The sequence below is a fragment of the Rattus norvegicus genome, chromosome 17 (assembly GCF_021556685.1).
Source record: "Rattus norvegicus strain SHRSP/BbbUtx chromosome 17, alternate assembly SHRSP_T2T, whole genome shotgun sequence".
NCBI lineage: Eukaryota > Metazoa > Chordata > Mammalia > Rodentia > Muridae > Rattus > Rattus norvegicus.
In genome coordinates, this window is record NC_141550.1 from 57,958,683 (window position 1) to 57,980,951 (window position 22,269).

Sequence of the window (22,269 nt, forward strand, 5' to 3'; positions counted from 1 at the left end):
ATTCCAAGAATGCTCACAATTCTATGAATGGCAAATAAGATACCTTTCTCTTTCTCACTTATATGAGAATATGAGGCTATTATTTCTTACACTCCAGCACAGATAACATACTGCAACAGTTGGAATATAGAAACAGATGTGACAATCTAGACAACAGTGAATGTAAATAGGGCCATTGTCACTACATTTTTAGAGGAGGATCATTTAAAAACACGCTAATGTATGAAAAGTTAATAATTAGACAAAAGCTCTCTGTGGTGCTGTTGGGGATGTAGCTTTGTGGTAGAGCACTTTATCTAACATGCATGAGGCTCCAAGTTCAAGCTCCAGAACTACCATCAAAAAAATCGTTTGTTTGTGTTCAAAAGAATTGTTTGGTAAAAAGATCATATTTACTAGACAGACCTGACATTTGACTATAGCATTATGAAGTTATTACTCTCAGAACTCAATTCCTTATTCAATAGGGTTGGAGTAAATATTAATGGTTTAGAGATGTTGATAATTTTTGGTGAAATGCTTTAAAATTTAACTAGTTAGAGAGTTACAGAGACAGTGGTATGTGAATTCTTTAATGGTTAGTAGAACACATGGTCTTTCAGCCATACATACGTAGTATTACAAACTGTAATAACATTTAAGTCTGAGGTTTCTTGTTTTACTTATAACTAGCTTGTTATAAGTATAGCTTGTATGAATGTTTTCTGCTGCCCTCAGGGTGTCCAGGCACCATTGTGTACCAGGTTGGACTCCAAGGAATGAAGGCTAGCAGGGCAGGTGGTTCTGCAGGACCTTAGTTGGTGTGGAGTGCCAGGAGAAACAGCCTTCTCTCTCTGAGACAGTTTTCAGTTTTATTGGGGGTAACAAGGACTATATAAACCTTGGGGAGTGGGTTGGGGTTTTCAGGGTGAGTGTACATTATTGTCTAGTGCGGAGGTGCTGAGAATGCTTCATTTGCACAAAGAGGAATTCCAGGTGCTTACTCGACATGTAGGAGAGACATATGGAGAAAGGAAGTTAAACCTCTAATTTGGCCACCAGGCTACTTCATAAGTGATAAAGGTATGGGTCATATAGGCTATGAGCATAGGTTGTGTAGACCCAGAACAGGGAAAGAGCAGTCCTAACTCCTGTTGGTCTCAAGATGAAGTTTTGGTGTTTAGACACATCTTGACTTCACTCTTATTAATTAATTAATTAATTTATTAATTAGGTTATATTTCTTTATTGACATTTCAAATGTTATTCCCTTTCCCGTTTTCCTGTCCATAAGCCCCCTATCCCTTTCCCCTCTTGCATAGGATTTCCCCCTCCAGTCCACCCTCCTTTACCACCATCTTTACCCACCACCCGACATTTATCCAATCTTGGCAGGACCAAGGGCTCTCCTTCCACTGCTGCCCAACAAGGCCATCCATCCTCTGCTGCATATGCAGTTGGGGCCATAGGTCAGTCCATGTATAGTCTTTGGGTAGTGGTTTAGTCCCTAGAAGCTCTGGTTGGTTGGCATTGTTCTTATGGGGTTGCAAGCCCCTTCAGCTCTTTCAATTCTTTCTCTAATTCATCCAACGTGGGTCACGTTCTCAGTTCAGTGGTTTGCTACAAGTGTTCACCTCTGTATTTGACTTGCTCTGGTTGTGTCTCTCAGGAGAGATCTATATCTGGTTCCTGTCAGCATTCATTTCTAAGCTTCATCCATCTTATCTAGTTTTAGTGGCTGTGTGTATATGGGCCACATGTGGGGCAGGCTCTGAATGGCCATTCCTTCAGTCTCTGCTCTAAACTTTGCCTCCATGTCCTCTCCTATTATTTTGTTCCCCCTTTTAAGAAGGAGTGAAGCATCCGAATTTTGGTCATCCTTCTTCTTGAGCTTCATGTGGTCTGTGGACTGCATCTTGTATAATTCGAGCTTTTGGGCTAATAATCACTTATCAGTGAGTCCATTCCATGTGTGTTCTTCTGTGATTGGGTTACCTAACTCAGGATATTTTCTAGTCCCATACATTTGTCTATGAATTTCATGAAGTCATTGCTTTTATCCCTGAGTAGTACTCCATCGTGTAGATGTACCACATTTTCTGTATCCATTCCTCTGTTGAAGGGCATCTGGGTTCTTTCCAGCTTCTGGCTATTATAAATAAGGCTGCTATGAACATAGTGGAGCATGAATCTCTGTTGTATATTGGAGCATCTTTTGGGTATATGCCCAGGAGAGGTATATCTGGGATGTGGGCAAAGGTGGGCAGAAGTGGCAGTCTGTCCTGTGGTCTCAGGATGGTCCATACTTCTGGGTGTTCAGCTCTCTCCTCCCCCCAGAATTTGGGCTTGACCTCACTCTTGCTCCAGGTGGGTTCCTCCTGTTAGTTGCAGGCCTTTCTGGCCTCCACTTCTATACTATGTTACATTCCCACAAGGAAGTGTAGTATAAGAATGCTCAGTTCATGTTTGAAAACACGAACTAGGAAGGAAAAGTAGACGACTTGTGTCTTTGGTGAGGAAGGTAAAAAGGGAAGACAGCATTTTCTATGTTGGAAATTGGAAAGCTTAAGAAAAAAAACTACCTAGTGTATTGGCTCCTCTACTAGCTTCCATTTGCAGCAGGGGACAGGGTAGACAGCAGATAGACCTGTTTTTCAGTTTGTCCACATCATGTGCATTTCTTTCCTTTTATTTATTTATTGAACTAAAATTTGAAGCAAATTTAGGTAGTGGCTTAATTATATAAGTCTTAAGGAAATAAATATTTCTTTTAATTTTTAAAAAATAGACATGTAAAATTATATGTCTATGGGGACTCCTGTGAGTTGTTGTTGTTGTTGTTGTTGTTGTTGTTGTTGTTGTCATTGTTTTATACAAGTGTTAATTGTATGATGTTTGAATCAGGTAAATATATCTGCTAAAATATTTATTCTTTGTGGTGAAAACATTGTCAATCCTTTGTTGTATTTTTCCTCCAAATTTATTTTTGTGTGTGTATTTGTGTGGAGGTCTGAGGACAATGTTAGGACGTCAGTCATTTTATTCTTCCATTGTGGGTCCACACTGAGGCTGTCAGGCTTGGCAGCATGTACCTTTACCCACTGGGCCATCTTCCCAGCCCCCAGGAGCCCTCCTCCCTTCCTCTTTTCCATCCTCTTGAAGTATACGATGTATTGTTATGTACAGTCACCCCATAATGGGACACAAACTTTTCTTTATGATTTAATATTTATGTAAATTTTCCCTCCCTTTTGTTTCTACTGGCCCCAGCCTTTGACAAACACTATTCTATTGGCAACTTCTATCAGATAAATTTTATTTATTTATTTATTTATTTATTTATTTATTTATTTATTTATTTATTTATTTATTTTTGAGCATGAGTTTTTGTATGTATGTTTTGTGTGCATGCCATAGTTTGTGTGTGGAGGTCAAAGGACAACTTACAGGAAGGAGTCTTTTTTCTCTTTCTGCTTTTTCCTGAGGCTTGGTAACATGTGCATTTACATGTTGATCCATCTTAGTGGTAACATGGGCATTTACATGTTGATCCATCTTAGTGGTAACATGTGCATTTACATGTTGATCCATCTTAGTGGTAACATGTGCATTTACATGTTGATCCATCTTAGTGGTAACATGTGCATTTACATGTTGATCCATCTTAGTGGTAACATGTGCATTTACATGTTGATCCATCTTAGTGGTAACATGTGCATTTACATGTTGATCCATCTTAGTGGTAACATGTGCATTTACATGTTGATCCATCTTAGTGGTAACATGGGCATTTACATGTTGATCCATCTTAGTGGTAACATGGGCATTTACATGTTGATCCATCTTAGTGGTAACATGTGCATTTACATGTTGATCCATCTTAGTGGTAACATGTGCATTTACATGTTGATCCATCTTAGTGGTAACATGGGCATTTACATGTTGATCCATCTTAGTGGTAACATGGGCATTTACATGTTAATCCATCTTAGTGGCCTGAGAAAGCTTAAAAAAACAAACAACAAAAAACTAGATTTGAATGAGATCAAGTAATATTTATTCTTTTGCGTGTCTTATTTCAATGAACATAATGTCCTGCAGTCTCTTGCATATTGTTGTACAAATGCTATATATTCCTTTTATGATTCCTTTATGATTGAATGAAATGTGCAGTCACCGTATTTTTTAAGGCTGAATTGTAGTTTACCACACATTTTTCATATTCTCTTTATCCATTTTATCTATTACTAGACACTGGTTAATTATATTGGCTATTGTGACTGATATTAAACATTAGTATGAAGATGTTTCTTCAACTTTCTGATTTCATTTCTTTTTAGTAAGTACATAGGTATGTTGCTGAGTCATGTGGGTGAGGAGTTACCACGTAGCAGCATTCCTCCGACAGAGTGTAAGCATCTTTATTCTCTGTCCTCTAACTAGCAGTTGGACCTGCTTGCTTATATCTTGTTGCAGCTTTAATTTGCATTTGTCTAGTAATTAGTGTCATCTAGCCTTCTTTGGTAAACCCATCTACTTTTATAAATTTTTATTTTTTGAGAATGTCATACAGTGTATCTGGATTGTATTTATCTCTAACTCCTAGATTACCTTTTCATTCTTGTTTTGCTGTGCAGTTTTTAGTTTTGTGTAGTCCCATACTATGAGCCCAGTAATTGCAGTGTCTTCCTGCAGTGACTCAGTTTCAAGTGCTGCATATCTCTAATACATTTTAAATTGGTTTTGTAATTGATGAGAGATGGTGGTTCCACCCTTCTGAACTGGTTGACTGGTAATCCATGGTTGCCAGTACTGTTATTTTGAAGACTGCCCTTTTTCCATCCTATGTTCTAGCAATGACCTGTTTGTTGTGATGTCAGGATTTACTTTCAGGTCCTCTCTTGTCTGTCTGTTTCAGGATAACACCATGTTTGATTTCTGCTTTGAGACATTTTGTGCATTCTTTATGAATTTTAAGATTATTTTCTCTCAGTGTTAAGAATGCTGATATTTGTGAGGAATTGGACTGAACCTGATCACTTTTGCAGTTTGGACTTTCCAACACACTAATTCAGTCCGCCAGCCTCTGTACATGGGAGTCTTTTTCTGTTTTCTGTGGTTTCAAGCACTGGGCAGTTTTTGTGGTAGTTCTTGTTGTAGATGGGCAAGCATAACAGGTCTGTTAATTTGATGGAGACAGAGCTTTTTGTATAATTGATTTCCTTTTAACAAAACAAGGATATCCAATATCTGTTTTCTTTTCAAGTCTTGTTTGTTTTTTTGAGACAGGGTCTCATGTAGCCCAGACTAGCTGTGGACTTCTGATCCTCTGTCTTCTGATTCCAAGTGCTAGGATTTCAGGTGTGCCCCATCAGGCTTACCTAGGTATCTGTTTTATTCAGCACTTACTGATGGCAATGTTAGGCTGTTTCCTAGCAGAACACACTTCCAAAGTGTTAATCATCCTGGTGTTATTTTCTATAGCAAAATTAACTGGAGGGTTAGAGCATGGTAGATAAAATTCTGTCTTGGCTAGAGTTTCTGCCCCTAAAGAACACAGTTTTCATGAATTTTAGCCTACTTTGTCCTATATTGGCAAAAGTAATGTGCATGGAAGCTAGTTTTAAACAATATCACCACCACCACCACCACCACCACCACCACCACCACCACCACCACCACCACCACCACCACCACCATCTTTATTATTTTGTGTATGTGGGTGTTTTTGCCTGCATGTATGCCTGTATACTGTTTGAATACATTGCCCTTAGAAGCTAGAAAAGGGCATCAGATTCCTTGGGACTAGAGTTAATAGACACCCACCATGTGGGTACTAGCAATCACCAGTACTTTTAACCACTGAAGCCTGCCTCCTCTCCCTCTCCCTCCTGTCTCCCCCCCTCTCATCTCCCTCTCTTTCATCTCCCTCCCTTTCTCTCCACTCCCTCTCTCTTCCTCTCACTTACCTATAGATATATATTAGTATGTTTGTTTGTAATGTGTTCATATATTTAATGTTACTTTGGAGAAAAAGTTACACTATGAAGTACCATTTTGCTTGATGGGTTGAGTGCTGGCATTAGGTTAGGTGGGCTCTGCCTGACATTTGGGTGTAGCTGTACCTACAGAGGTTAGTCTAGTCTTCTTCCCAGGCGGCAGTCTGCACAATGTGGCCATTCTCTTCAGCTCGGCCACCTCCCAGTCTGGAGAACTCTCATGGAGCTTCTTATGGTGGGAGGACTTCCTGTCCCCAACTGTGCGAGATGGTCAGATTTGCATGGTGTCAGAAGTGTGTTGGAAACTCATTTTTTAAAAGAAAGTGTTGAGTCTGTCTTAGCAGTTAATTTTATTTTCTCGGTGATTTTTTTTAAAAGTATTCTCTGTGATACTAAGGAACCATGAAAACTAATCTTGAAAATTATTTGTCTTTTTAATAAGAACTAACTTGTGCCTCATACAGGCACTTTGTTGGATGGCTCCATGTTAAGGTGCCAGCAGAACACACTTGTGTAGTGATAATTGTCTTTCATTTTGCTTGCCAAAGGTAGCTAGAGACTAGAAACATGTTAAATGAGAACTTTTGGAACCGACACAGTCATGTTAGCTATATTTTCCAGACAAAGATAAAAGTGTGTTTTGATAAATATGTGAAGCGAGAATGTGCTTCTGGGCAGAGGAGAGAATATTTGAGATATCAACTGGCCTGTTTGGTTTTCGTGCTCACACAGAGATTATTGCTTAATTATTTGAAATATTTATTACCTATACCATGTCAGACATATTTGACAAAGAAGAAATAAAATCTCAAATCTTTTACTAAAAGACAAGCTGAGCTAATGTGAAATAATGTATTCTAAAGGCTCTGAAGTATTTCTCTAACTATAGGGAGAGAGAAGTCTGTGAGTTTTTGCATCCTTCACACTGGTGACAAGTGTTCTCAGCACAGTGTGATGAATCACTTGTGATAGTTCTCTTTGCTGGGCAGTGCAGGTAGTGACTAACAGTCTGGACTTTGGAACGCTTCTGCAACTTCCTCATGAGGAATACACACCTGGATTTTGAGATAGTTGACAGGATAAGGAAGCAGATTAGTCTCAGAGTACATGTTTGATAACATTAACTGTTTATTTGGTTTTGATCTGGCTAAAGGAAAAATTCATTGAACAGAAAATTAAAGGCTTTATGAATTGCTCTTTGAGATCTTTAAAAAAGGCTTCCTAACTACTAAGCAGTTTTAAAACGTGTAGTTTCTAAGATAGAATTCATTCATTCGTTCATTCCTTTTTATAGTACCAGAGATTAATCCAGGACCTCACCCATGTCAGGCAAGTAAACTACCAGAGCCTGCCCCCCTGGCTCTACTTTTTACTTTATTCTGTAGTGGAGCTTGGCTAAAAGTTGTCCAGGCTGGCCTGGAATTTGTGATAATCCTATTGCCTCGGCTTCCTGAGTGGCTGGGATTACAGGCATATACTTCTACACAGGTCGTGCTTGTTAGTTTTTAATGTGCTATTACTTGTCACATTGTGTTTAATGATGAACCTTTTGTTAGGCTTTTTATTTTATGTGAATGATGAACTCTCATTTGGAAACTTGCCATGTGAAGTTTGGGAAGAGCTCTTGGTTGCTTGCAAAGTTTCTCAAGGACAGACCTTGAGGCTGTTACTTCATTCTTAAATTCAAGCAGGATTGTGATGGATGTTTTTCAAATGAGAGAGTAAATGAATAAATGGAGTGAGTGAACATAAAAAAAAATGCCACTAGTAGTATCAAAAGACCTAGACTGCTTATTTTTTACCCCCGATGTACATTTAGACAGGAGGATTATTTGATTTCCTAGCTGACATATTTAACTTTTTTATAGTCTAGCCTGTATGATTTTCTGAAGAATTTTTAATTGTGTTTTTATACCTTATAACCATTAACCTTTTCTAAGCACTGAATGTTGATTTTCTTATTAGGTTTATAGCTTTAATAAACTGTTCATCCTTCAGTGAAGCATTACAAGCAGGATAGCATATGGAAGTTGGAGTACACAGATTCTGAAGTCAGGTGGCCTGAGTTTCAAGTCTGATAGGTCACTTTTCAGTGGTCTGCCCCTGAATAAGTAGCTGAACTCTTTTCAACTACTTTCCCCATCTGTATAATGGGGGTAAATACTGGTATCTGTACAGTTTCCTAGTAACTTTCCTGTTGCTGTGATAAACACCAGGACCAAAATCACGGTTTGCTTCATCGTACACTTTCTGGTAACAGTCCATCACTGGAGGAAGTCAGGGCAGGGACTGAAGGAAAGGAAAGGCCATAGACAGGAAGTACTGCTTACGAGCTTGCTCCCTATGGCTTGCTCATCCTGTTTTCTTATACACCCTAGACCACTGCCCAGGGGTAGCACCACATACAGTGGGCTGGGCTAAGGTGCTGGAGACAACTTCTCAGTTGAGGCTGTTCTTCCCAGCTGGCTCTAATGATATTCATTTGACAAAACATAACTAGCACTAAACAATAGCAGCTCTTAAAAAAGTGTGCAGTTGACAAAATATGCTGTATAAATGTTTTCTATATTGTTTTATATGTAGATATACTTTTTGTAATGGGATTCAGCCATAGAGGCAACACTAAGATATTCTGTGGTATTTTTTTAACTTTTTTTTTTTTTTAGTTAAAAATGAAGAAAAAATAGCTAAACTATCAGGGTCATATTCACTCTGGACTCTCCCAGATGTCCCTGCCTCTGGCTGTGCTCCCTCTTTTATCTGCCATAAACTTTCTCCTTCTTTTTTCTTTCCCCATTGAAAGTGAGCATATGAAATGTAATTATGGTTTTGTATCTGATTGATGGTATTCGTGGGGGACACTGAGGATTTGGCGTTTGATGATAAGAACTGTGAGACTATTGTCTTAAGGATTTTTCTAATAATGTACATGACAAGCAGTGTTGAAAATAGAATTTGCACCTTCTTCCCTGGATTTCAGAAAAGTTTGGATCCATTTGTGAAACAGGTATTCTGTTTTTGGAATATGCAGTCTATTGAGAGCTGGGATTATCTGTATGTTCTACCATGTTTTGCAGGAAGCAAAAGGTTTGAATACATGATGTGAACCAAAGGCTTTAAGAGAAGTGTTAGGTTTTTTTTTTTTTATACATTCGTTAAGATATTTTAATGATTTTTATATTTGGAAAGGAAGAGGAAAATAAAGCATAAGCTGATTTCAAATTATTTGAATAATTCATTCATAAAATCATTATATAAGTATCTGTTGAACACCAGCTGTGTATTTTTTGGTTTTTATTAAGCTGTGTATTTTTATTTTTTATAAGACAGGGTTAGCACTTTATAGCTCCAGCTGGCCTCTTCCTTATGGTAAGCCTCCTGTTCCTACTTCCTAGTAGGCTTACAATTGTGGACATTAAGCTTGGAAATAACATTATATTTTCTTGAAATGTATTTTATATGTATGAGTGTTTTACCTGCATGTGTGTGTAACATGTGCCTGCCTATAGGACCTGGGAAATGAACCTGGCTCCTCCAGATCCAAGAGTAGCTATTTTTTAAGAGAAACTGTGTTGTGAATAGATGATGCCTTAGTAAAGTAGACAACAGCTCAGTGGTGCACAGTGAGCTGTGAGGACATTCTACAGAGGGAAGTTCTGTATGATTATTTAGTGGGTAAACTAACTTTCACACCTTAGAAAGCATAAAATAAAATATCCCCAAGTACAGAACTACCAAATTGTCACATAGGTAGATGGCACCTTGGAGACCTGCTGCTGTGTCCTGATTGTGTTATGGAAGGAGCTTTGGGGTTTCACGGTGGAATTCTGAAAGGCAAACTGAAAGTCAACTGTTCTGTGAAAAGACTATCTGATCAATTGTGGTTTTTTTTTTTTTTTTTTTTTTTGTCATTTAAGATCTCAACTGGAGTTACACTTGCTTTCTGCATTACTTCCCTTTAGTTCTGTGTATTGTCCAACTTAATTTTGCCCTCTGTATCTATATTTCACAATTTAAAGAAGGGAATGTTCTAGGCAGCTAGTGTATCATTTTTTTTCAGTCATGTAATTGTGTCTTTAAATTTTGTTAATTGTTTTTGTTTAGATATCTTCTTTAAGCATGCCAGATTTTCCTTCATTTATTTTGAGTGCTGATGGGGCTGGGAAGTGACTCAGTGATTAAGAATGAGTGCTCCTTTTGCAAAAACTGCAGTGCGATTTCCAGGACCCACCTGCACTGTTGACTTAGGACTTAGGGTGCAGCTCATAACCTCTCATAACTCCACTGCAGAGGGATCCAGTGCCCTCTTTTGGCCTCTGCAGGCCCCAGGATGCACACGGGCACACACATAGACAAACAAATAAAAGATTTTAGTTTGAATGCTTACTTTGAGGGACCTTGTTGGATGCTCATGTGATGGCTAGTATGAATACTCAAGATGTGTTCACATAGGGCTAGAGTGTTGGGAAAGGACAATGAGAAGTCTTTTTAGTAAGGTGTGATAAATTACTAGCAATTTTTTAAAAAGTCAAATGGGAAGGAATGCGATCTTGTTATAATTTTTGTCGATATAATTAAAGTCAAAGTGACCTTTTGGCTCATTTTGCAACACATATTCCAAATAAAAGAAATAAAAGGCAGACAGCTTCTGGGGCCGCCCCCACGCCCCCTGACTCTCTTTCTTCTCTTCGCTCTTTCTTTTCTTTTTTTCACCCCTTCCCTTTGTCTTGTACTCCCATTAAATCTCTCTATGTGGAACTGTGTTGGTTTGGTGTGCTCTATCCCAACAGGCGTGGGCTGATATTTTACAACAACGAGATGTTGACAACAGTAGATGTTGGTGTCTACCAGTACTTGACACTCATACATGGAACAGTATAGAATTCCTAAAGCAAATTTATTAATGAGTTGCTACATGTGGTGTTCTAGAAAGCCATTTATCTGAGCTTGAAGTGACAGTTTATAAATTCTTTTTCTTAAGCTCTATTATTGAACATTTTTTGTTTCAGAATTTTCTCAGAAATACAGTATTCTGCTGTGCATATCATTTTCATCCTAGTGCAGTCATTGAGTGAAACTGAGGAACCTAGAAACCTGAGAAGCAGATACTTTCTTCCTTGAAAAGGAAGACCCTTTATAAAGAACCAGGTGGTTTTATGCCTTTTCAGTATTCTCCATTTCAAGAAGCAGTAGCAGCCCCAAAGGCAGTGCTGGACAAGAAGTAACTACATTTTAGCTGAATTTAAGTCTCGGTGGCACAGGTTTTGCCATTTATGGTGCCTGTCTTGGAACGGGAAAATCTTTAATTTGACTTATGAGATGAATGTCTTTTGTATTTTTGGAATCTTTCTCAAAAAACCTGATTTGAGAGCCAGTTTTTGATGAAAAAGGAAGCTTGCAAACAACCCTAAAAAGTTACTAAAGGTCTTGGGAAACAAGTTGCAGTTCTGGCCAGACTTGACTCACTACAGAGTGGAGCATACTTGTTAATGCACTGTGTTCCTACAGCTGGGGAAAGGAGAGAACCCCTTACATTGCTGTGTGTGTTTGTGTGTGTGTGTGTGTGTACAGGTTAGAATGACACACCAAATTTCTGGCTCCATTATTGAAGGTTTTCAATATAACCTTAGGAAATCTTAAGACTATTAATTCATGTGTAATCTATTGATTATCTCAGTAGCTGTGGTATAGAGTTCTTAAGCAAACATTAATGATTTGGTACATGTGTTATTCTAGAAAGCCATTTATTTGAGCTTGAAGTGACACTTTATAAAATTGTCCTCTTAAGCTCTACGATTGAACAGTTTTTGTTTCAGAAGGAACAGTTTTTGTTTCAGAAGATGCTCATAAAACAAGAGATACTGGGTGCATAGAAAAGAGTGGAATTATGGCATGTCTGGCATTTAAACACATAAAACTAGATTAATTTAGGAATTTATAATTCTGGGTCTATCAGAACCCCCAACTTCTAAACTTAGACTTATACATTTAGTATGTTTCAACAAGTTAGTTACAAGAGGCCTTGTTTTCCAATTTACAATAATGTTAATCTTTTGAAAATTTTTACTTATATTATTTTTGTTTCATGTTTGTGTTTGTATATATGTGTGTGTGTGTGTGTGTGTGTGTGTGTGTGTGTGTGTGTGTTAATGCAACATGTGTACAGGTGCCTAGAGAGGACAGAGGAGGGTGTTAGATCCCCTGGAGCCAGAGTTACAGGTGGTTGTGAGCCACCTGGTGTGGGTTCTGGGGCCCAGTCTCAGATCCTCTAGAAAGAGCAGTGAGTGCTCTAAACCACGGAACCATCCTCTAGCCCCCATTATTAGCTTTTAATCTCCAGAAATTTTAGAACAAAGTATCTCTGTGCATTCTCTGAATGCTGATGGTAGAGTTACCATTCAAGTCCCTTGGGAGGCAGATTTGTAATTGTGAATGGCAGGGGACCAGATCATTGTCTGCTACTTCATCAGCATAAAATAGCAGCTAAGTCTTGCTACAGCTGCATAATGTCCTGTTGGAGAATTGCGTGTGTTTTGCAGACCAACAAAGACAAGCATGCCTGGTTTTTTTTTTTTTTTTTAGTATATCAGTGATGAAATTTCATTAGTACATATTTGCTTCTTATAGCCATCTCCTTTGTTTTTCCGCCTTTTGAAATACTCTATGGATTTTTAAAAACAGTAAAGAAGAAAATAAGATTCACAGAAGTCTGTTACTTACTTATGTATGTAAGGTTGTGTGAGGGTGTATACATTACAGCACACATGCTCAGGTCAGTGGACAAACTTATTCAGCATGGATCTGAACTCTGGTAGTCAGGTCTGCCTAGTGTTTACCCAGTGAGCCATCTCCTGGTCTCCAGCTTAAATTTTAAATTTTACTTAATATTAAGTTCATTTGTTGTAAAGTTAAGAATTTTGACTAATTTGAGTATGTTGTATTTTCAGATGTAAGTTTTATGAAATACAAATATAAGTGATAATGAATCTTGGATCTAATTTGAAATGTCCTATAAATATATACTAGGTTCTAAAAACATAAGTTTAAAAGAAACTAAATATATTTTGGGTTGAATATATAAAGAAATGATAATATTTTGGATATTTTAGGTTAGTTAAGCATATTATTAGTAGCTACCTTATTTTACTTATTTAATGTGGCTACTAAAAAATTTAAGATTACATACCTGGCTCTTGGTATATTTCTATTTGTACTGTTTCAGATGCACAAGAAATCTGTGTGAATTTTGCTTCTTGAGTCAGAGAGTAGTTCAGAGAGTCGAGCCAACTCTATTTGGTTGTATCCAACCCCAGGGATTTTATGCTGTTATAGAAACCAAAGCCCCTGGAACTAATACAAAAAGCCCTGAGTGACAGGATACATTCCAGCCGTATGCAGTTAGGTGAACAGAAAGGAGTGAGGGACATGCACTCTGCATTGAGCTACATCTCTGGTTTCCTAGTTTTATGTGTGGTTTGCTGGGAATGAGACATGACAGAGGTAAAGATTTCAAGATGTGGGAGAAAAGCAACATGGGCTTGCTAATAGGATTCTGTAGCAAGGGGTATAGAGCAGAGAACAGCATAGCAGTGAGTGGAGGCAGCAAGGGATGGGAGAGCTTAAGAGCCTCAACTTCTGTGCTGGGATTCGGACTTAGGTTAAGCACACGAGTAATAAGCGTATTTGTAGAGATTAGCTAGTGGTACTAAGAAGATTGGACAAAACAAAGAAATGGGTCAGTGGACCTCACTGTAGGTAGTTGTAGTTGTTTCATCAAGAGGTGGGGCCTGGACTAGGTAGTTACTTTGGGTAGAGGTGGAAAGAATTGAAGTAATGTAATGGAAAAACAGTAAAACTGTTAAAGAGTCACAGAATGACTTGGATAGAGAGAATTCTGTATTTAAACTGACAAGTGGAGTGGGAGAGGGTGAGTTTGTGGAGTCTCAGCCCACAATATCCCTTTAGAGTGAAACTATAGCTCAGGAAGAGAGAGATGTTGGAAAGATGTTTTGCTGAAGCAATGGCATCAGGTAAGATTTCCTATGCAGACTATAAAGATAGGAAGGTGGAATTGATTAGACTCTGATTTCCATTGTAGCTTTCTAGTTTAGTTGTGTAAAAGTATCTTTTGCCTAGGAACTTGCTGAGTGTTTATCTGTGTGATGCTAGGCTTAGATGATGAAGGGATAAGCCAGGCAAACACTGCCTTAGAGATAATCAAGTTCTGGAGGGAAAAGCAGAAAGGAAGTGTGGGCTGAGAATGGTGTATCAAGCACCCTTACAGTAAGCTGCAGAGCAGCAAAGCTGGAGGAAAGGATGCTTGTGAGAGCACTTGATCTGAAAGGGGTATTTTCTTTCAGTCCTTTTAGTTAATCTATCTGGATAAGTTTCCTAACTGAAAGCTAACATGGCAATGGCATCTTGGTCACTACCATCTAGGACTTGCAACAGCAGCTTCCTGCGACTTTGGTTTCTCTTGTGGCATGTGGACAGTGTTATTAATTTGCACCTGTTTCTGTGAGTTAATAGTACGTAAATGACTTCATTAGTGTATTGCAGGATTTCTAGAAATGAGCATTAGTTGGGCTTCAGAATTTCTCCTTGGGACCTGTTTGCTATTGGTGCTTAAATGTTAAAAAGCAAAACATCAAGAATAATAGTATGGTTTGCATAGCTTGGAGCCTCAGGCTGTGCTTTAAGATAGTATTTGGATTTATAAGTCTATTTCAGAATTGTTAAACATCTACTATACTATTTTTCTAATAGTTGCCTTCAGTGAAAAACTTTGCTTTGGAGTTAGTGTTGATAGATTTTAGCTACATTTTTACTATTGACTGCTTAGTAGATTTTCTTGTTTTGTTCTTTATTGTCTATTAATCGGGCCAGTGTTATAATAAACAATTATAGAAAAGGAACTTGTTTAAACAACTAAATTATAAAGACATTATATACATACATAATTTTTTGTTTTGTTTTTAGATAGGGTCTCACTATGTAATCCTAGCTATTATGAAACTCTATATGAGGACTAGGCTGGCCTGGAGTTTGGAGTAATTTCTCTTGCCTTTATGCTGGGATTCCCCCCCCCCCTCCTCCAACACCCTACCCCATGTTTGAGCTCTTGCTTGCTCCAATTCTCTCTCTTTCCCCCCACCCTCATGTTTTTGGTTGCATAAATTGAGTTAAAACAATTTAAATTCAGTTTGGGATCCTAGTCATTAACACCCTCCCCAAATTAATATGATTATTGGCTATAGGGGTTTATAGTATACTTCTGAATTTCTGGTGAAGTAGGGATTTAAGAATCAAGCTGTATAACATGTGTTGTTTAATAAAGGAGGTGTTTCTTCTAAGCTAACTTGCATTCTTCCGTTCTCTGAAGTTTATTGTAGTATATTTCTTAAGATAACGTCAAAGGTAAGAAGACAAGTACAGTGCTTTTTGTATTGAAATAAAACTTCAGACACAGTTTAAGTTTAAAGCTTCCTTTAGATGTGCTTCCAGAGTTCCTTCCTGGAGATCCTTTGAGGATAAAGTAGAACAGGCCAAGTCTTTTTTAAAATATAAAATTGGGTCATGTGCAGCAGTACTAGTCCCAATTCAGTTGTTAAATTAATGACAGATATAGCTTATACAATTAACTTTGGATTTTTGTTCTCCTTTTAAAGGTTGATTTTTTTCCTTGCATGAAAAATTCACCTTTGTTTGTTGATGACAATATACAAACAAGGTTTTTCTTACAAATGTTAGAAAACAAGTTTTACCTTGATTCATATGTTCTAAGTACTCTGTTAATTCTTGCTTAAATTCCTACGTAGGAAGAATCAGCTGGAATGTAGATTGCAGAATTATGCATGAGTATTTGCCTTAAGACTAAGGGGACTAACTTCACTGATTTTCATCAGTCTTCTGTACAACAATGTATATGAGAATTTAGCCAGGACATTTTACATGTAGATTCTTGACTGTTCCCACCGCTGCTTATAATTCTGTGATCCTGCCCAAGAATTTTAACAACCCTAGGTGACTGAGACAGATAACTCATCAACTGCCCTCAGGAAACTCTTGTTACTGTGTTAATCGTGATGGTGCTGGTACTGTCATTCCTAGACTGGCCCCTAAGTAGTGAACTCTGGGTAATCTCATGATAATAAAGCTAGGAGCTGAAATGTGAAGAGGTTCTACCTAGTCTTACTCAGGGAAAACTCGTAATGCTTGGCTTTTCTTCATGCTTTCCAGGTTTTAGATGGGATTGACTGTGCAATTTTTATTTTCTCTTTTTCGTGTGTGTGTGTGTGTGTGTGTGTGTGTGTGTGTGTGTGTGTGTGTGTGCGCGCGCACGCGTGCATGCACGCTGTTTTAAATCAATCACACATGGCCTTTTCAAGCTTCTATACTATTAGACAGTACTAACCATGCCTTTGTTCTTAGGAATTCAGTTTGACTTTGCTAAGTAACAGTGCAATAAAGTTAGGAAATGATTTTTTCTATAACTAGATTTATTTTTTGTAAAAGCTTTTTAAAATATTTATGGAAGTATTTTTAAAGGAATTTTTACAAAATTTAAAAAGCCAAAGAAATGGCTTAACGATTTAGAGTACTTGCTGCTTTTCCAGAGAACCCAAGTTCAATTTCCAGCTTTGTATGGCAGCTCCAGTTCTGGGGGATCTGACTCCTTCTTCTGGCCTTCAAGACATGTGGCATAGACACACAGGCAAAACACTTACACATATAAAATAATTTTAGTCAGATGAGGTGGCATACAACTTTAATCCCTGTTTGTTATATGCATGTGCACTTGCCCGTGTGGGTCCATGTGAAGGCCAGAGGTTGGCACTGGGATATAGTTTTCAACCACTTCTTTGCCTTATTTTGAGACAGGTTCTCAGTGAGCCTGAAAGCTTGCTGATTAGACTACGCTTTCTGGCAGTGAGCCCCAGATCCACTTGTGTCTAATCCACAGTGACGAGGTTATACATGTGTTTGTTATGGGGTTGGGGATATGAACTTACATACTCATACATAGGTACACTCACTCTGATAGTGGCAGGCCAAATACTCAAGGCTGGCAGCTGAATCTTTTCAAGAAGTTGAATGCTGAGTCAGGTGACTTCCCATTCTTTATGTTAAGGTCTGTGGATTTGACACTGTTGAGCTCCACCTTGGAAAGCCTCCTCTTTGCCTGTAGAAGACCTTGACTCTACCCTTCCTTACTGGATCCTTTTATCCGGTGTCTTGTTTATACATACACAGATGGTAACAGAGACCACTATCCTTAGACCATGTGCTACCTCTCAAATATTCTGTGCTCACTTTTCCTGTCTTTTCAGTTTTCTGAGGTTCTCATATATGTTCTCTTAACTTACTGATCCAATATCTTTACATTTATAATTTTTGCCCTGGTTTTCCTCTGCTTTCAGTCTAGTTTGATCATTTCCAGTTGAACATTATAGAGTACCAACCAATAGAATCCAAAGAGCTTCTCCTTTCCCTCCTCTAGATGTGCGGTTCTCTATTGTGATACTAATCTGTAGTTTAAAATTGTGAAACAAATTATTTCATACAAACGTAACATCTGCATGGTTATTTGACCTTGTTATGTCTGGGCTTTAGCTTGCCCAGCTTGTGCACTCCCACCATATTTATTGCATTTCTCCTCTTCTGTGCTATTGGCATCCCTCTACCAAGCTGATCTCCAGAGCAGGGTGGAGCTGGATGCATTGTTTCTCTCCCGCCTCCCTTCCCTTTGATAGGGTGGTCCAGGCTGAATTTGAACTTGCTATGTAGCTGAAGATAACCTTGAACTCTTGATCCTCCTGCCTCTACCTCCCAGATGCTGGGATTGTAGGCATATACCACCATACTTGATTTTGTGCTGTGCTGGGAATCAAATCCAGGGCTTTGTATATGTGAAGTACATCCCATAGTTGTATCCCTCTAAATGTTATAGTAGTTCAAAATGTTCTTTCTGTCTTAAAGACTTGTTAATTTCTAAATACTATATTGGATGTCATCTGTGGTAGTTTTCTTTCTCTCCAAGGGGACCATGCTGAGAGTTGAACTCATAGACTTGTGCATGTTAGACAAGCACTTTTGAGTTATACCACTAGTAACATGAATGCTTTAAACATAGCACATAGGTCGTCCTTGTTCCTTTACTAATTAGGTATTCTGGAGGATTTAAAACCTAAGGCTTTCCTCTTTCTACTTCTTCACAGACTTTGTGAGTTCACAGGAGCCATGTTGGTTCTTTAATTTCTACCTTTTTAAGGCAGGGTCTCACTCTGCAGCTCTGACTGTCCTGGAACTCATTATGTAGAACAGACTGGCCTCACACTCACAGAGATGCCCATGCCTCTTCCTCCTGAGTGCTGGGATCAAGGTAGGTGTCACTAGGCCTGGCTTCCTGCTGAGCTATTTTCTTCACATGTGTTTCTGCCTCTCAACTAACTCTCTTTTGTTTATTTTTTTCATCCTGGAGCTCTCCTCACTCTTGCTCAGAATGCTTTGCTTCAGTGAGTATCTGTTTCCCATGTAACCTCAACATTGTCTATTATTCATTCAGATGATCAATTAGTTTCACTTTTCTTTACGAAATCCTAGAAGACAGAATTTTTGTTGTGTTTATACATGATGCTCAGTTCATTTGGAGATGTTTCATTCTGAGATAGGGGCGTAGCTGACCATCCTGTCCCCAAACTAGAAATGATTGCTCTCTGTCACCTCTAACCAATTTCAGTTCCTTAGTTCTGTGTCTGTTTGGCCATTGCATTTGCATTCTTTCTTCATTCAGTACATTGTTGTCTGACAAGTGCTAACCATACTACATGCTGAGACTGTGTATTTGTAGGGAATTATATGTAATCAAGTTTTGAAATGAGGAGCAGGGCTTATGTCATGCTGAGGAGTAAATGTATGATTTGGGATTCTAAGTACACAGTATACCACTGAGCCAGTCCTTGGAGGGATGTATTCCAAGTATTCTCATTGGGTTTTAATGTTTATTTTTAATTAGTTAACTGATTCCCTACTATGAATAGGTGTTTCCTTTTCCAGTTACATTTTTTTAAATTATTATTTGTTGAATTGAGAGTGACTAGATTATCATGTATCTGACTGAGGGTAGAGCTATAGAAACATAGAAATATATTATTTAAATTATTTGGAGATATGGCTCAGTATTTAAAAACATGGTCATCCAGAGGACTTACGTTCATTTTCTACCACCTACATTGGACAGCCCACAGCCAGCTCCAAGGAGTCCAACACTTCCTTCTAGCCTCATGTAGCATACTTTCACATAGACACATATATACTCATAAATAAATCTTTTTTTTTTAAATTGACAAAAATCTTAGATTTTAGAGCCATAGGGAACCTTAGTAGCTTGGTCTAGTCCTTTCATTTATGGGTTAAATACTTCACATTTGGATAGTTGAAGTGGTCTTATCCAGTGTTGTACAACCTTCTTGTGTCAGATCTTAAATAGAACCTATAGCTGTCAGTTAATTGAATATTGTTTTAGGAGTCAGGGAGATTTGTCAAGCTCATTTTAGATTCTGTTTGAAGGTACTTATTTTCAATCTGGCTGTGAATATTAAACCATACTATTTATTCCCATGGTCTTATGTATTTTTATTTTTCCTTTAAAATTTCTTGGTCATTTTTATGTGTTGTTTTGAAATACTTATCTGCTCATTTATTTTGTAGTGCTAACAATCAGACCTTGAACATTCTGGGCAAGGGCTGTACCACAGAGCTTAGCTTTGTACCGTCAGCTCTTGGTATTTTCCCCAGGTTTTAAAATACATTAGTATGGTTATTTATAAATTTCTTTAATGTAATTTCAATTTGTAAATGTTATGCCATTTAAACATGAAATTTTAATTTTATTTCACAGGCAACCACACCCCCTAATCAAGGAAGGCCAGATTCTCCAGTTTATGCTAACCTACAGGAACTGAAAATATCGCAGTCTGCTCTTCCTCCTCTCCCTGGGAGCCCAGCAATTCAAGTTAATGGGGAGTGGGAGACTCACAAAGACAGTTCAGGCCGTTGTTACTACTATAACCGCACAACCCAGGAGCGAACCTGGAAACCACCTCGGTGGGCTCGGGATGTGAGCACAAGCCGAGATTTTCAGAGCCCAGGAGAGCAAGAGGTATGAGTACATCAGAGCCAACCAGTAAGGCTCCCAGTTTTTCTTCATTATTCAGAAATGAAACAAAGAGCTTGGTTTCTTGGTATCAATGTGGTAGAGCATTTGAACCTCTAAGATTTCCCCAGGCTTTCTTCAAACCTTTAACTAGCGTACAGATACTGTCTTTAGAGAACACTCATTGGCTCCTGCCCACTGCAGAACCTTTTCTTTACTGCATCAGAAGGAGCCAGCACAGCAGAGGTGAAACTCACAGCAGTGTCATTGCCAGTCCTGGCTTCACAGCAAGCTTGAGGCTGTCCCATCACAGTGGTTCCCCCACCCCCAAAAGGATGCTTATTATATAAATCAGTAAAAAGAAAAGGAGGTCCATGACTACAACCTAGACTGATACATAGAAAAAGTTACTTAAGTGATCAAAACAGTCAGTGTTCTGTGACCATCAAACTCTTCATGTTTTCCTGCCAGTAAGGATACAAGACACCCTTTAATTCTGTTTAAGGGAAGTCATGATTATTCCTTGGCTGTAGTTGGGTTAGTCACGTGTGAGGATAATTCCCTCAGAACTGTGCTATACACTGTTCTTACTGCTGCTTTCCTCTCTCATCAGTATCTCCTGCAGGCTGTTATAGAGACCTGACATTTTAGGGGAGCACTGTGTTGTTGTTTTGTTTTGTTTTGTTTTGTTTGTAGTTTTGCTATGTAGGTAAAAGGTGGATTGGATTGGTGGGATTCAGTGAAGTCCTGCCACTTTGTGCTGGGTTTCCATGAGGGCTACCAACTCTCACAGGAAGCAGCTAGGTCACCTATCCTGCATTTAGCAGAATCGAAGAGCTTTATAGCTAATATTCCCCTTCTTGTCCTACTTTTCAATTGGTTATTCACAGCTCTCTTTCATGGTGACTTATAATGTTCACAATTGAGAACAAAAATAGAAATACCAAAAGTAAAACTGCTAAAAAAAAAAAAGCTAGGAAAGCTCTAGAAAGATTTGGGAAAAAAAGTTTTGTCTATCAATAGTAAAAATCTTTATAATTACTAAGGAAAGATTAAATTACAAAATAGTAGAAAAAATTAGATATACACAGGAAATTTGTATTTCTTATCTTTTTAATTCTGTAAATGAAAGTAATTTGTCTGTCAGGGTCTCAATGTATGTTTCTGCACATCCTGTGTGAGAATAGATATTTCCAAAGTCTCTAGACACATCTTTTATCAATTCTGAAGAAAGGATGTAGATGGGAGGTAAAACTGAGAGACTTCGTGAATCTGAAAACCATTTGTATTTAAGCAAATGCTTGAGTGTAAAATTCTAGGTTAGAAATAATTTCCTTTCACAGCTTTAAGTTGTTTTGAACTTCACTTGAATTGGGCCTCTGTGTTAGTTGCTTGTCTTCCCTGTTAGACCCTGTGGGCCTTTCCACACTGACTGTACAGCCCCTCTCCCTACAGCATGGGGCCCTTTAATGCATTGGTGTCAGCATTCAGTTCTCAGGTGCCTTAGTCTTTGGATCCTTCTTAACTGTGATTTGCTTTGCAACTGAGGTTCTTACTGATTGCCCTCTTGAGGGGATTAACACCACCCCAGTTCTGCTTTGGAATATGCCTAGAGCATGGGCATGAAGAAAGGGATTTTGGTACCATTAGTCCTCTCATCTTTCGTACCCCGACCATCGTGTCTTAGTTCTAGTGCTGTTGTTTCTGAGCCAGCTCCAGATCCTGCTATCCAGTAGCCCATTTCCTCCCTGCCAGTTTAGACTAAGCTTTCTTCTGCATGGTTAATTGAGATGTTTGTTATCTGCTAACTCTGTTCTTCCAGTTCTTGTGGGTGTGTATCTTTTTAGACATAATTCACTGTAGTTAATTTTGTAAAATTTGAAAGGAAGTAAGTGGCCATGTCTCTCTGTCTTACCTTAGAGCAGTGGTTCTCAACTGACCGAATGCTGCAGCTCCTTAATACAGTTCTTCATGTTATGGTGACCTGCAACCATAAAATTACTATTGTTGCTGCTTCTTAACCATAATTTTGCTACTGTTATGGATCATAATGCAAATATCTGATATGTAGGAGATCTGATATGTGACCCCCATGAAAGGGTTGTTTGACCCTCAAAGGTTCCAGGACCCACAAAT

General features: G+C 38.4%; 1 protein-coding gene across 11 annotated transcripts in view; it reads left to right on the top strand.

Annotated features, from left to right (window-relative positions):
* The window catches only part of Arhgap12 (Rho GTPase activating protein 12), a 113,522-nt gene that overhangs the window by 53,601 nt on the left and 37,652 nt on the right, over positions 1 to 22,269 (top strand). For 10 of the 11 annotated variants that reach the window (NM_001107357.2, XM_087590690.1, XM_087590688.1 and 7 more), the window contains 1 exon segment: positions 19,879 to 20,139. In NM_001107357.2, the coding sequence (NP_001100827.2) occupies positions 19,879 to 20,139 (261 nt within the window). 11 annotated transcript variants of the gene reach the window in all.